This window comes from Raphanus sativus, chromosome 3 (genome assembly GCF_000801105.2).
Source record: "Raphanus sativus cultivar WK10039 chromosome 3, ASM80110v3, whole genome shotgun sequence".
Classification (NCBI taxonomy): domain Eukaryota; kingdom Viridiplantae; phylum Streptophyta; class Magnoliopsida; order Brassicales; family Brassicaceae; genus Raphanus; species Raphanus sativus.
Window position 1 is genome coordinate 11400564 of NC_079513.1, and position 16150 is coordinate 11416713.

General features: G+C 34.8%; 3 protein-coding genes across 14 annotated transcripts; all 3 read left to right on the forward strand.

The window, feature by feature from the left end:
• The first annotated feature begins 2671 nt into the window (after window positions 1-2671).
• Window positions 2672-3933, forward strand: LOC108844687 (psbP domain-containing protein 2, chloroplastic). The gene is made up of 3 exons (XM_018617975.2): window positions 2672-3063; window positions 3195-3350; window positions 3443-3933. The coding sequence occupies exons 1-3, from the start codon at window positions 2758-2760 to the stop codon at window positions 3701-3703; spliced, it is 723 nt and encodes a 240-aa protein (XP_018473477.1). The 5' UTR covers window positions 2672-2757; the 3' UTR covers window positions 3704-3933.
• Window positions 3934-6201: 2268 nt separating this feature from the next.
• On the forward strand, window positions 6202-9094 carry LOC130510210 (isochorismate synthase 2, chloroplastic-like). Of its 12 annotated transcripts, none has more exons than XR_008943893.1 (8): window positions 6226-6784; window positions 6859-6975; window positions 7076-7122; window positions 7191-7309; window positions 7482-7600; window positions 7817-7937; window positions 8340-8471; window positions 8580-9094. XR_008943893.1 is itself a non-coding variant. In XM_057006632.1 (4 exons), the coding sequence occupies exons 1-3, from the start codon at window positions 6375-6377 to the stop codon at window positions 6880-6882; spliced, it is 321 nt and encodes a 106-aa protein (XP_056862612.1). In that variant the 5' UTR covers window positions 6202-6374; the 3' UTR covers window positions 6883-7122; window positions 7191-7311. The 12 variants fall into 12 exon arrangements, 1 of the variants encoding a protein (XP_056862612.1); XR_008943886.1 differs by having other exon boundaries at window positions 6226-6533; window positions 6667-6784; window positions 6859-7122; XR_008943888.1 differs by having other exon boundaries at window positions 6225-6553; window positions 6667-7122.
• Window positions 9095-12157: 3063 nt separating this feature from the next.
• LOC108845142 (uncharacterized) lies at window positions 12158-14724 on the forward strand. Its single transcript, XM_018618404.2, has 10 exons — window positions 12158-12437; window positions 12526-12793; window positions 12896-12992; window positions 13067-13191; window positions 13278-13362; window positions 13449-13578; window positions 13664-13857; window positions 13943-14066; window positions 14153-14368; window positions 14444-14724. The coding sequence occupies exons 1-10, from the start codon at window positions 12294-12296 to the stop codon at window positions 14591-14593; spliced, it is 1533 nt and encodes a 510-aa protein (XP_018473906.1). The 5' UTR covers window positions 12158-12293; the 3' UTR covers window positions 14594-14724.
• The last annotated feature ends 1426 nt before the right edge of the window (window positions 14725-16150 follow it).

The following is a 16150-nucleotide window of genomic DNA, read 5'->3' on the forward strand; positions in this document are numbered from 1 at the left end:
TTGAAGTCCCCCGTAAAAAACCACGGGGTGTCTCTCAGAATAGCAAGGTCTGTAAGTTGATCCCAAAATTTTTGTCTATTGGAGACCTCAGGAGCGCCATAGACAAACATACTAAAAAAGCTTTCTTTCTTGTAGGAGATGCTTGTGTCTATGAAGTTGGGGTTGGAGGAGAGGATGTGAACTTGAATATCAGGCTTCTAGAAGAGGGCCAGTCCTCCTGACCCCGGAGAGACTGGAGGAACCAGAAAGTGCGATGTGAACTGCAGCTCCTCCAATTTATTTAGCACCACTGAGTCTGCATTTTTAGTTTCTTGGAGGAAGATGAAGTCGGGGGGAAATTTCTTGTTGAGATCTAAGAGCCTCTGGACTGTTCTCGGATTCTCAAGACCACAACAGTTCCAGCTCAAGATGCCTAAGGAAGGTGGTCTTCCTCCATCCGAAAACCCGAAGGCTGATCATTGGGAGGCGAACCGCGGGGGGGAATAGGCGACTGGACTCTTGAATCAGCAGCCGGTTCTGCACTAGGGCGCGCTGGTATTTGATTTCTAGTTGGGGCAGCAGGTACTCCTCGGGGGATAGCTGCTCGATGGATTCTGGGTGAGGGACCCTGGTTTCGTCCTCCCACTGGAGAAGCTTGAGACTGTAGCAGCAGAATCCTGCTCGAGCCAGCTCCTGCAGAGACCTTGGGGCTTGCTGCAATCTTCTTGGCTGGTCTTCCTCTCTTCTTCATGACTTTTGTACCAGTTGGCGGGAGATTTTGTGCAGTAGTAGGGGGCAAAATCATATTTTCCAAGTGCAGATCATCTCCTCTTGAGGAACTACCGAGTAGTACTGCATTGCGTGCAGCCGTAGCAGAAGCAATAATAGAGTTCACTGTCCTTTCTTCCAGACCTTCCAAGTCGCTTGGGGTAACACGTTGTCTGTGAGCTGCACTTTCAGTGGGGTCAGCGCAATTAGTGTATTGCAGAGTAACCTCGTGGAGTTCATTGAGAACCTCCTTTCTTGAAGGTATCGGAGGTAGCGCGGGAAACTGTGGGAAGTCTGAGATAGCAAGATTTCTTTCTAGTGGGAATCTACCTACAGGAGATTCATCGCACAGCCTTGGCGGTGGCGACGGTATCTGCTGTATAGCAGGTAGGCTAGTAGGGTTTTTGGGCTTCTCTCTCCACTGCATCTGAGGTGGGCGTGTTCTACCAGGTGGAGAGCGTACTGCCTGATGTCTTTCTTCATGGTGACGCGGGGCCGGCGACCTTGTTGGAGAGCTAGATGTGTACTGTCTGTTTTCATATCTCTCTGAGGTTCTGTCTCGAGAAGCTCTCCCATCAGAAGGGGTAATTTTGTTGCGCAAAGGTGCGCCTCTGTTCAACAGTGGGAGCCTATCTCCAAAGGGCCTTCCATGGCAGCTTAGTCGTTGGCTGAAGTGTGGAGTAGTCTTGTCTTTTGCTACGGGATGTGTCTTTTCCTCTTCCAGTCTTGCCTTAGGTAAGGATTTAGTTGTTGTCGCAGCTCCACTCCTCTTGTTAACAGATGAGCATCGGTTTGTCCGTGTAGTTGGCTGTTACACAGTGAGCAGTGTCGTCCCAGTTTTTCATACTCCAGTTGAAGCACCAATTCTTCCCCAGACGAGAAGTCAAACAGAACCTCCTTCTCTATGGATTTGAAGACATCCAGGACCACCCGAGTTTTTACTGCAGTCTTGGTTATAGAATAGTCATCCAGCGAGCCTAGGTAAAACCCTATGTTGTAGAGGGCTTTTTCGTGACAGTAATGGAGAGGGAGTCCATGGAGGCGTATCCAAAACGGGATCTGAGAAGGGAAAGTGGGTGAGATTATGGGCTCCCACTGTTGAAGGACAACCATCCATTTGCAGAACTGGTAGGGTTTGTTTGCAAGTACCCTTTTGAGATCTTCCTCAAGCTCAAATCTGAACTGGAAGCAGTCCATTCCCAGGTCAGAGCCGAAAACTTTGCTTTTTAGTGACCAGTCGCGTGGAAGAGTTGAGAGAAGAAGCTCGATTCGCTGTTCCGTTGAGTTCACTACACGTCCTATGAGGGTCAGTGTGTTATCTTTGATGAGAGCAGAGGTATCAAGATCTGGAGTTTTGATACGGTGGCGTTGACGTTGTGGTTCTTTGGCAGAGAAGCGTGATTCTTTAGAGGAATACGTTGCCATCGTTGCGTAGATTAGGTCTAAAAAGGGAACGTCAAGGAAGTAGGGAGACCCGTCACAGAGGAGTTTTGTCGACTCAGTGACGGCGTCGGGGACTTCCGGCGAATTTCTCCGCCGAGAGAGGGCGGTATTATCCGCTGGTAACTTACCGAAAGGGTAAAGTTTTGAAAAGATTCGAAAAAAGTGTTAAAACGGGTGGTGGTATTATACTCAAAAAGGAAAAAAGTTGGTGGTAAACAGAAACCGTGTGCTAGAAGGCTGATGGGTAAGGACCATTATCGAATAGCGGGCCTAAGAGAGTTTTCCACTTGTATTTTGGTGGTAAAGTTCGAACTATACTTTAAACACCTAAAACGCATATCTGTCGTCTTTGTATTGTATAAATCATACAAATATCATGACCAATATTTTTGGTCATTTCTTCAATTTTATTAGTTTTGTTGGTTATGCCGTCTAATTTCTCTTTCAATTTTTTATAGACTGGAACAAAAGGAATCTTTTATAATATAGAATTTAATCTTTTTAGGTTGTCCTCTAAAAAAAATTGGGAATAACGGCAAAAATGTGATAAGGAGAAGGAAAGCAAAAATGTGGTCGTCAAGCTTCTTAGCTGCTACCCATTTATCTTCTCCTCCCAAGCTTTCTCCACTGTCATCTTCTTCCTCCTCTTATCATCACAAGATCCAAACCTTCCTCTGTTTTACTCAAAATCCTTCGTCCACTTTTGGCGTTAGTTTCAGCAAGAGACACTTGAATCTCTCGATTCTCACGCTCTTGCTCAATGGTGGGTTCTTGTTGGATAAGGCTAAATCCATGGAAGAGTCGGGAGATCTTCAAAGATACACTGATTTGAAAGATGGCTTCACGCTTCTTGTACCCTCTTCTTGGACTAAGGTTAATCCGAATTACGTTATCACAAAATGCTAGATTGTGAAAGCCCTTTTCTCAAAAAAAAAAAAAAAAAAAGGCTAGATTGCTGGTAACATGATAACACACTCATTACATTAATATGTGCATAATCAAAGGTGGAGAAAGCAGGAGCCAATGTTCTGTTTGAAGAACCAGAGAAACGAAGCAACAATATTGGAGTTGTGGTTAGTCCTGTCCGAATAAAGAGTCTTGAAGACTTTGGTACTCCTCAATTTGTAGCTGATAATCTCATCAACGCAGAGAAGCGAAAGGTAATGAAGAAATAAAAAGACCAAAAGAAAAGAAAAGATTTTCATTACAAGTTTTTTTTTCTTTTTGTAATTTGATTAATTTTTGGAATCAGGAAAGCACAAAGGAAGCAGAAATTGTATCAGTAGGAAAGAGATTAGGACAAGGACAAGGACAAGTGTATGAATTTGAGTATAAAATTGACAGCACGAGAGGAGGGATCAAACGGGTTTTCTCAGCTGCGTTTGTGAGCTCTGAGAAGCTTTATATACTGAACGTTGTTCATTCAGACAGTCCAGAGAATCCACTGGATTCAAGCACGAGAGTGTTGTTGGAACAAGTTCTTCACTCCTTTGATGCTCTGCCTCTCACATAAACTCGCCATCCAAATAATAGTATCTTTCTTGCAAGGCTCATTTGGTATTTCTGGGCTTATTCTTGAGAGCAATCTATTAAAGCCCAACAAGTTTCAGGTTTCTTTTATTACGAATAATGTGACGGGACTAGTCGAACACTTTTTTTTTAGTTGAACACTTATTTCTTTCTCATCTTTATGTAATGTATTTGATTGAGAGCAACAATTAAAATGTCAGTTCCATAAAACTATATGGATGTACAAAGAACAGAATATAAAAAATAGCGATGAAATATCTGACGATCTAACAAATAATTTAGGGACACTTCCAAAAACAAATTATAAATTCGATTCAACCCCAAAATCAACTTTTTGTCATTACTATTCACTTTTGAAAGTTCTAACTCCTCCTTATATTTTTGAATTATTTACAAAAGAGCCATTATTAATTTATTTTTTAATTATTTCGAAAATATTAAAATCCCTATTACACCCTAAACATTTCTTTTTATTTACAACTATGCAATTATTATCAATTTTTCAACCACTATTAATAACCATTTTTTACCTCTTAAAACCTCTAGAATTCAATTTTCAACCACTTTTGTGTTATTAAACAAACAAATCTTCATTTCCTCTCCATTTTCATCTAAAAAACTTCTATAATTGTCATTTTCATAAGCACAATTTCATGTTTTCGAGTGTATTCTGTTGTGATTTCTCAAAGTTGCTTCTTTTTCTCACATTTGGAACTTGGACGGTGGAAATGGTGGAAACAAGCTTAACACCAGAAAAAGTAACTATTTACATGGTTTTGGTAATTTTTCAGATTTGTGCTGCGATAGTAGATTGTTTTGTATGTCTACGCCTAACTGTAGATTTACGATGCGGCTACAAATCAACGCACATGTTAGTTTTGCAATTGACCAAAATATTTTTTTGTAAAGAAGACTTTCCTAGAAGTCTACATCTTTACTTTTGAAAACAAAAACAAAAAAGTAAATAGACTTACTAAGAAATCTACGAAAAAGAAGTTAGTTTTGCATTTGACCGAACTTTTAACTTTTAAAAGTAGACTTCATCAACAGTCTACAGAATGTAGACTGCTTAGGAAGTTTACAAAAGGTTAGTATTGCATTTGACTCAAACTTTAACTACCTTGAATAGGTTACTTTGTATTTGACTAAAATGTTAAAAAGTTGACAAAAAAACGAAGTGTAGACGTCCTATATAGTCTACTAATTGCAGGTAATGTGTCTTAACTTCCAGTCATCGTTGACCTGAGAGGATCTAATACTGAAACCACGGCTTCGGATGTCCATGACACCAACCCCAGCAGCAACCTTATAAACTCATTTGCTGAAGATAGACGACAGCGGAGCAGTCTCTCCGCGAGACAAGAAGCTCGAACTAGAGAGAGAGAAAAAAGATTATAGGTGGATCTCACAATTATGCCAACGTGGGAGTCTAAGGAGAGAGAAACTCCCCTATTATTGTATAAATTAATCATGTTTACTTTTATTATTTCGGGTAATTCTGGTATTTTTAAATTCGAATATTCTGATTCTTTTACTAAGTTTTTAAGTTATGAATATATATTTAGTTATGTTATATGTATATATAATTAATATTTTTATATATTTGGGTACCTGTTCGGTTCTCAGTTCGGTTTCGATTTGATTCGGTTATCTCGGACATAAAAAATAGGAACTATTTGGATATTTGAGAGTTTTCATTCTGTTTTGGTTCGGGTTTTTCGATTTGGTCCTGATTTGGTCCTTTGGTTCTGATTTTTTTGCTCAGGCCTAAACAGTAGCTAAGGAGAGGACACTAATTTCCTACGGAGATGATAGTGTTATTAATAATGGTATTGTTTACCCTAAATATTTCACCAATTAGACAAACAGAGAAAAACTCTTAAATTTTCCAACTGAAAATAATAAATCCTTTACGTTTTGCTTTTGACAGATCCTGATGTCATCATATTCAATAAAAAGAATAGATATCGTATATGCATATAAATGTCGATAAGCTCTATCAAATTATACTATGTACTATCGTATCTTCGATTAGGTAGAACATAGTTTTTCTTTTTGAAAAAGATGAATGTATAAAAGATGTTCATAAAGACCACTAAAGAAAACCGTTTCCGGTTGACTCTGTTTGAAATCAGTTACAAGACGGTAAGTTGTACTGCTATAGAACATTTTACACTCAAAACGTTTTTTGGATTGTTCGGAGGTTTTACACCGATATACGTAATCCTATAAAACTTAAATTTTAAAACGTTTGAAGTAACATATCTATTTTCTTAATAAACTTAATCATCAACTACATAATCAATACAATACTAAAAGACTAATATAAGCCATGGAGAAGCTGTCCACGTCAGCAGATTAAATCGGCCAATAGGAAAAGAGTTTTCGTCCACATCAGATCCGTCATTTAACTCTGCTGGGCTTCAATCATAATTCATGTCTGGACTTTGTCAAACATAGCCCGTACAAGCCCGTGAACCCATCTCACTGCTTATGTCACTTTCCCTTTTCCGCGAAGAAACAAATCCTAATTTGCAAAGTCTGTCGATTGGTTTCTTCTTCATCTTCTTCTTTCCTCCGTTTACGAATCTGTTCCAGGAGCAATCAATTCCTTCCCCACTCCTCTTCTTTTTAATCCCTCTTTAATCCCATTAATGGGTACTTTTGGCTTTCTCCCTCTAGACTGGCTTCATGCTCAGGATGATGTTCTTCCTCGCAGTTTCTTCTCCCCTCGCAGCGACACTGGCCGTCCAGAGCTTCTCAAGGACTTGGCTAGCGAGAGTGTGAATGGATCATCATCTGATCGTAATCCTGTCAGTGTTGCTGGACTTGGGTCTGCTTTAATATTCACAGTTTTTTTTTCTTTTTTTCTAGAACCAAAAATTATATGAAAGTTTGTTTTTTATGTTTTTTTTCTAAGTCACTTTGATCTGTTTTCTTGAAAAGGTTTAAGTCTTTGAACTCTCCTCTGATTCGTGCCTATGGTGGACTTCGGTTTGATCCCAACGGAGAAGTTGGTGTTGAGTGGGAACAGTTTGGCGCCTTTTACTCTAAAGTGCCACAGGTCTGAGAGTTTTCGTTTCGTTTTCAAGAAAGTTTTGTAACTATTATGACTGCGTTTGATTGGTTCATTCATAGGTGGAGTTTGTTGAGTTTGGGTGAAACTCAAAGCTGGCTGCAACTGTTGCTTGGGAGGATGAGCTCTCATGGACGCTGCAAAACGCCATTGAATCACTTGAGGAGACTATGCTTCAGGTTTCTTCTGTAATAGTGAGATTAAGGAGAGAATCACTAGGAGTTTCTGTTGTTAGCAAGAACCATGTTCCTAATGAAGGAGACTATCACCCTTCTGTAGATACTGCTCTGGAGATTATTAAAGCAGAAGATTCACCACTAAGCAAGGTAACTTAATTAATACACCATGTCTTCTTTCTTTCATGAACCTGATGGTTTTGGTTTCTGGGAATCAGGTTGTGCTTGCACGCAGCAGCAGAATCATTACGGAACGTTACTTATTCTAGCTACGAGAGAGGCTAATAAATTCAGAAAATTGACGAATCAAAAGCCCTATGTCGGAGGGAAAGTGAATGTTAGTCTTCTCCCTTTTTAATATTGATCTTTGGTTTAAGTTTTCATCTTTGTTGGTTTCAAAAGATATAAATGAATTTGTTTTAATTACTGTTTTTTTTTCTTTTGTTTTGTTCTGTGTGTGTGGCTAAAGCTATTGACTGAGTCTGAGTTTAACCCTGAAACGACTGTAGGGAAAAAAGAAAGTGACAGAGGACAATGAAATAGCCTGGATACAGTCTCAAGCAGTGGTTCTCGACCTAAAGGTTCAGAATGCAGAGCAGGAGTTACTGGCAACTGCGGCTGCACCATGGTAATATTTTAAGCAAATCCATATATTCTAAGTTCACTAACTAATCTTGTGTTGTTGGCTTGTGGGTTTCATAGTATAAAGTGAAAGACGATTGCTTTATGTCTGGGCTAACTAGATTAGTTAGTGAACTTGCTTTCTCCGTTGTATTTGAAACTTTCTAAAGGACTGTTGAATAACCTCTTAAAGCTCATACTAAGATGGTTTACTTTGGTTTAGTCTTTTCTTCTGATTAAAACGTGGATAAGTATGGCGAATAGCAAGTACGAGTATGTCAAGTCGTTCGAACTTGAAGATGAAGTTATGTTTCCTAACTTGATCGTTGTCCGGATTTTTCTAGGTAAAGTTCTCACCTTTTATTCTATAGAATGTCAATGCTGATAAGGCTTGCCGCTTTTACATTAGTATTGGTTTTGGGTTCTGTTCCTGAGGGAACTCATGTCTAAAGACAGTGTCTTTGATGGATTTTGAACATGATTGCAAAAAAAAATTACTTCCATTTTTGTAGCTTCATTAGTTTTTTCTAATAAATTGTCTAAAGACAGTGTCTTTACGCATGACTGGAAAAAGTACTTGCATTTGTAGAACTTGAACTTTGAATAAATCTATAGTGGTTTAAAATGTCTAAAGACAGTGTCTTCACATTGTTCATGGAACTTGAACTTTGAATAAGGATTTTATTTATTTTTATTTGTCGAGAATGTTCAATTTCACTTTTTCTTACCTTCTTAAACCACTATAGATTTTCTCAGGTTCATGAGTTTGAGAAGCCTAATGATGAAGCAGCCCTCAATCTGATGTATTCATGTTCTTCTGCCGTTTTGGAAGAGTATCTTGATATCATCTTTGCATACGGATCCAGTGATGAATACAGGTTCCAATTTTTCACTTTGTTTCCTTTATTTGTCTTAGGTTTCTACACTCTCACTCCCATTCATATGTATATATCGCCTTTTAATTGTTTTCTCTGTATCTTTCATAGCTTTGTATTCAAGAAAACGTCAAGATTCTACCAGAGACGAGCTAGGTACATGTGAATACAACTTAGAAGGAAGGACTCGGGCTATAACAGTTACGAAGGTTTCAGGTATAACAGTTACGAAGGTTGTCTCTCCTTCAGTCCTGCAACCTTTGACATCCCCAGTTGGAATCCCACTTGCCACCAGTTCTGAAGTGCCTCTATTTCCTGCAAGTGATTAGGGCATACTCCAGAGACTGGAGATCTAGATGTTGAAGAAAACGCCAGCACACGTAATTGTGACGAAGCACAGAGGAAAACGTGCTAAACTTGAGTAATAGAGCATTAACCACTCATTTTATAGATTGCACTCATGCATAGGAGTACAACTTATCTTTTCAATTTGCAAGCAGATGAGTTTATTTATCTACAAATTTTATATGATTTATAAATTATTAAAAATGTACATTTATATAATTATAAACATGTTCCACATACATTTTAAATTTCTTTATAAATTTTTAAAACTCTTAAAATGATTTTTAAACCTTTATTAAATATATATATAGACTCTTACAAATAATTTAAAGACATCTAGCAAATGATTTTATAAATATACTGAGCTGCTATTTCTTTGTATTTATTGATATCTAGACATAATTGTTTTTCTTACAAATACCTATTTTAAAAATATTTATTATTTATATTCTTAAAAAATTAAATTAAACATCAAATTATTTATATATGACAAAAATATTTAGTTGACAAAAAAGATAAAGTTTTTATCTAACTATATATATATATATTCTATTATTGTGTTGAAATTTTAAAAACACTTACATATTTAAATATCTTACAACATATATTATACAAATATTTTCGTTTGACTGTATTTAATTAAAAATGTTTTATATCTTAATTCTAAACAAATTTATAATAGAAAATAGTATTTTCAAATAATAATACAATATATATATATAAGAATTATCTTACTTTTCTAAAATATGTTTTGAAAATCTATTTTACCAATTATAATCAATTATCTAATATAACAAATAAAAATAATATTACTGGTATGATATTCATTTTTAATTATATAATAATTTATATACTTTTTTTATTAAGTGTAATATTAACCACGTTAAAAGTTTAACGTGAAAATCCGAATATGAAAAATCATTTCACAAATAGTAATATATCAGTTTTTAAGTAGTTCATAGCTTCGTGACAAAAAAAAATAGTTCATAGCTAATCCCAAAAGATTATATATTATCGGTAAAACAGTGATTTGTGTATCTAAAAAAGCATAGGACTTATTCCTTACATAGCTAATCCCAAAAGATTATATATTACTTAGAAAACAGTGATTTGTGTATCTAAAAAAACATAGAACTGATTCCTTACTTTTAATTTTAATCTACAAATTCATGATATTCATTCTCCAAAAATTCAAACAAATTATCCGCACGTAGAGGAGCGATTGAGCATTGTTCACGTGTTAAAATAAAATAAAAATAAAGATTTTTTCAAATAGATATAGTACTAACTAATTCATTGTTTATAATTTTTAAAGAAACGTTAAATATATAAATAGAACTATTAATTTTAAAAAATATTTCATTATATTCTTAAATATATCGTTAGTATTTTTTGAACAGGGTATATAAATATCTTGAGATAGCCCTCCATATTATATTTCACAAACAAATATACTTCAAACTCATCAGTTTCAGATACAACATCAGATCAAATAATTATTAAACTTAACAATTACATTTTCTATTAGTTTTCGAAGATTTTCACCTAAAAGCAAATATATTATACGCATTTTCCGCGCGTAGCGCGGACAAAGACTCTAGTTATGATAATGGCTTGTGCTAGTGCCTCACCGTTCCGATCTAAATTAGATATGATGTATATTTATGTCCAGAAAGTTTTTTAATCACCTCCTTGTAGTATCAAATAAAAAAATTTGTATGATATGTATCACTAAGGGAAATTCCCTATAAATAGTAATACATAAACTAATTTTCATTTGTTATAATACATAGACCATTTTGTTGATATATCCAATTAATACACAAACTTCTGATTTTCAATAGTTTTACACTGCTAAACTGATGATGTCAACAAGTTTAACGGATTCGTTAAAACGTTTTTGGTTTTGTAGTGTAAGAGTTTTGATTTTTAAAAGTTTATGTATTAAACGAGGAGTCAAATAGTTTATGTATTGTTATAGTAAATGAAAATTATTTTACGTATTTTTAGAGAATTTTCTAAAGTTTTACGCCTTAAAATTAACGACATCAACACTATACAAAATTGATAAGACTTAATTGATTTTATTAAACATGTGAGCTATAACTTGAGTGGAAAAACACAATTTACAAAATGAGTAGGTGATGTGCTTGATAAGCAAGCTGATTCGAACGTATATGATGTGTTAGATATCTCTAACTAAGTGATGATATCTCTTATGTTTTAAGAGACTTCAGGCGAAATAGATCAGAAACTTCAAAATTAGATAATTCGCTTGATATTTCGTCATTTTAGATACATTTTAAAGTTTTTTTGTAATTTTGATTCAGGAAAACAAACTCCTAAATTTCAGTTTGTGTTTGTTATCTAACTTGGTTTAATCTAAACTATTAAAGGGGAAGTACATTTTGTACTTACCCCATAGAGTTGCACAAATATTACTATGAAATGCCACTGGTCTTAAAACTCTGTGTTTTGTACTTAATTTAAACCAATTTCTATGCTGAGCTTCAAACCGGGACGTGGGCTTCAAAACGGGACGTGGCCTTCAAACCGGGACGTGGGTTATCCTTTTCTTCCTTCATAATCTGTTTTAAAACAACTACATACACATGCCATAAACCATGAAACCTTAGTTAGTACATTATCCTTTAGGAGTTTGAACTACATTAGATAATATGACAACGAAACAGAGAGGTCCTTTGATCCTTCATGCCATAAATTCATGTTTTAATTTATGTACCTGTAAGTCTTGATTCACTGTCAAGGGCAATGAAACAGAAAGGTCCTTTGATCCTTCATGGAGCACGACCTGAAACATAAAAGAGAGCTCAGATTAAAAAAACCAAGAAGTAGACAAAATCGACAATTTGGTTGGATGAAAATAAAACCAAAATACATGGTGACATTAAACCGCAAGGTTTGGCTTAAACCGACGTCTTAGTAAAACCACGATATTCCTTCGATTTGGTAATCAATTATCACAAAATCATGCCTTAAACCGATGTCGAACTCTAACCAAAATATTCCTATATTCTTGGTAATCAATTATCACAAAATCATGCCTTAAACCGATATCACAATAATATATACATTAATGATCTTCCTATATTCTTGGCAATCAAGTATAACAAACTGCCTATTTCTCTACACATTTAATTCTCGATATCCTTCAAACTCGAATCAAAAATAAATTACCATATCAATCATTTACTAGAATATTCCCTTTAAATGTCAATCTTGCAAATCAAGTTTCAATCGACTAATAAATTCTAAAATCCATAATCCATAATTTTGCGCTAACTAAGTAACTAACTAATCATTTTAGGAATAGAATGAGAGAGTATATTCCAAAATTTAAAACTAAATCTGCGATTTAATGAAAATCATTTAATAGTATCTCTCCCGTTTCCTGAAGATCTATATATACCTATACTCTATCAACCTAAAATCGTATCATTCGACACAGAAACTCTAAAAATGACCGAAATTACTACCTTTGCGCCTCTCACCAAACTTCGTCCATTCAAGACCAACTGGAGAGTTCAAGTGAAGTGCTTACATTCTTGGAGGCAGAACACAAGTTATGGGGACACATTTGAGATGGTTTTAGCCGATCAATGGGTAAGATACCCCTTCTTAAGCATTTAGTTATAGCAAGCTAATTATTCAACGTTTTATGCTAATATTAACACTGTTTTTTGTTTTTTAGGGAAACAAAGTTCAAGCCACTTGCAAAAGGACACACATGTATCGTGTTCAACGTGAGATCCCAGTGGGAAAATGGGGAGTGATTGAAAATTGTCAAATGAATCCAGCTGGTGGCCAGTTTCGAGCAACACGCCATCCATACAAGATGAGTATATTAGATGATACTGTGGTCAGAGGTTCGAGTTTAAGTGATGATCGGATATTCCTTTCTCTTGAGGATTATGAAAAGATTGGATCCAAAACCCAAAAAGAAATACCCTACCTTATAGGTATCATATATCTGTTGATATTAAATTTTTATTTACATATTATTTTGCTCTGTGTAAATAATATCGAAAATTGAATATAACAGAATATTTTTTTTGTTACAGATGTTATAGGTAGAATTCATGAGCTTGGTAATGTAGTTACTGTCAAAGCTCAAGGAGAAGACATAAAAAGGGTGGAATTTCGATTAATGGACTCACAGTAAGAACTCTAAAATCTTTATTTTAATATTATCTGATAAACTGCTTATCATTAAATTAATTATCTTTTAACAGAGGAAATGATCTGCTATGTTGTCTTTGGGGGCCTTATGCTGAGCAAATTGAAGCTTTCATTGACAAATACAACGAAACCCCTGTTGTTTGTTTGTTAAGGTTTGCGAAAATTAACTTCTTCAGAGGTATTTCAGTTGGCTCTTCATTATTATATCAAACCTATGACTCCATATAAAATTTTACTGGAATGATGTGTATATTTCTGTATTAGGAGAGGTACAAATCACAAACGCCTTTAGTGCAAGTGTTCTGCACCTCAATCCAAATGAACCTGAAGTGTTGGAGTTAACAGAGAGGTTTTTGCTTTAATATTATATCAGAAATTTATATTTTGGGGATGTTCGTTTGATTCAATGATTCTTTGTGCTTTCAAACTTCTTAGGCTGTCAAATGATCATTTACAACTTGCTCCTGTTGAGAATTCGACTGGAAAGAAGGTAGGTAAACGCATTCAATATGACTGGAATGATGCTGAGATCAAACCGATTTCAGAGGTCCTTGCCTCGAATCAGGTTTTTATGTTGATACATTAATTTCACTTGGTTCGTTTTTGTTATTCCTAATCGTATAATGATCTTTAAAAAAATGTACGTGCAGGTGGGGATTTGCAAGATCATTTGCTCAATCGAATCAATAGACACTGATTATGCTTGGTATTATATTGGGTGTAATCGCCATAAAAAACGTGTCAATAAGCTGCCAAAGATTGATTATGAAGTGTTGACAGTGAAAGACAAACCAATGTTTCGCTGTGAGATTTGCAATGCTAATGTGACTCATGTTGCACCCATGTAAGTTTTTGAATCATATTTATGTTATATACATTGTTTTTTATGCGACTACAAATGAAATAACTCCTTTTGTGATTTTACTTAGGTTCAAACTTCATATGGTAGTGAAAGATGATTCAGAGACATGTAATGTAATGTTACTAGGCTCTGTTGCAACTTCTATCATTGGAAGTAAAGCTGAAGAACTATGGGATGGTTCTTATGCAGAGGTAAGTTTATAAAAAATAAAAAAATTCACAACAATTTTAAGATTTAGTTTTACAAGAACTCACATATTGTTTCAAATCTTTAATAGATAGAAGATCCAGAGATACTACCAGAACCTATCATTGCTTTGCTGGGAAAATCTTTCTGTTTTGGTGTGTCTATAAATTCTGATAATGTCACAAGTGGATCGTGCACCTTCTTGGTTTTAGAGGTATCTGGTAGTGATAAATTACTAAGTATTGAGACTAATTCGGAGGCAATTACTGATGTGGGAACATCTTCATCTACTATGTCATCTGGTGCTGTAAGTTTGTTATATTTGTTTTTCTTTTATCACTTATTGTTTGGATTCTACTAACCGGTTTTATGCTCATTTTAGGTGATGATGTTGGACTCGATTTCAACTGAAGACCCTAAAACTCCCTATTCAAAGCGCAAAGAAGATGATGCAGATCTACAAGAACAATCATCTACCTCCAAAAAACTTTGTTCTAAACAGATCAAGCAGGAAAAGGCAAAGACAGAATGATCAGAAGAGTTTACTAGATGAAATGATCTGTTATGTTGCTTTGAAGATGTTTTCTTTTTATTTTTGCATTTTCGTTACTTTTTATGTTTTGCAATGCTGGATTTTCTTTTCATTGTTTTTGTTAGAGTGTTTCCAAATTTTCAGTTATTTAATAATATGCTGGTTTTCAATATTGTTTCTCATAACAAAAATATTAATTTTTGTTAGAAATAAAAACTGTAAAATTTATAAATAATCTAACCTACTTAGTCTAACCAATCAACTCAAATAGTTCTAAAGTAAAACTAGCTTATTGACCTGTGCGAGAAAGTAGAGATAAAAGAGTACAAACTTACATGAGAAGTAGAGTGAACCAGGCTAAAGAAAGAGCCGAATATGTTCCATCGTTTTTTCTCATCAGACCTGTTCATATAATGTAATTTTCATATTAACAAAAGTTGTTAACTAAAATTATCCATCGATTAAAAATTTTATGACCAAAGGAGGTATCTAAACTATTAAATGATGTATTAATGAAATTACCAAAATGTTGCCTTAATAGAATGATATATTACTCAATCAAATCACATAAGAAAAAAATGTCCTAATTTAACATCCTGATTTTAACTATTTTCCTAAATTTAAGCTAACCATATATATTCACTCTAAAAATACATCCCGAAAATTAGGAGATTACCTTTTCAATATGACTTCATATCTCACCATAACCAAGTTGATTCTTCCCACACCACTCTAATCTTTTTTGTCCTGCAACGAAAAATTATACCGAGTTCAAGTAGGAGACATGACTCGCAAGATAGATGAGTTGCAACTCGGATTTTACACGAAAAAAAAAGAAGAAAATCAGCAGTCAGTGATATGCCTAATCTTCAAGAGATTCAGAGTTTTTCTAATTCGAAATCTGTCCAGGCGATTCCATTAAGTTCAATCTACTATAGACTCTTCGAAACAATTGAGAATCGGCCTGTTCCTACCTACACTATTCCACCATATCAACAAATAAGCAAGCTTTCACCACAAACACCTCTAAATAAAAGAAGATGTATACTTGGTAAGTGATTCATTTTATACCATCAATTTATTAAAACTGTGAAATATGAAAATCCGACAACTTATATAACATGTTTTCAAATTTCTAATGTTTGCAAGGTCTCGATAAAATGAAAGACCAAGTTATTGACACCCCAGTCTTTAGCAGTTGCTTAACCTCATTATCAAGTAAGTTTTAGTTAATTTTATTACTTTCACTTTTGTAAAACCGGTTCTACAGTTTATACTAATCACTACTTTCTTTAATTTTATACCAGAGGATCTACATAAGAGTAGTTTCAAATCTGTGAAAACTAAGGGAGGCCAGAAAAAAACAAGTATAAGTAATGTATTGAAAGACATTACTAATATAGCACATCTGAGAACAAGAAATGGCAGTTCATCATCATCTACATTCAATGCATTCGATGAATCCATAGAAGAAGAAGATGATATAGTTGGAACTGATTTGTTTGGAGGTAGCTAAACTTTTAATTGCTACTACTTTGTGTTGTTGTTTTATCTATT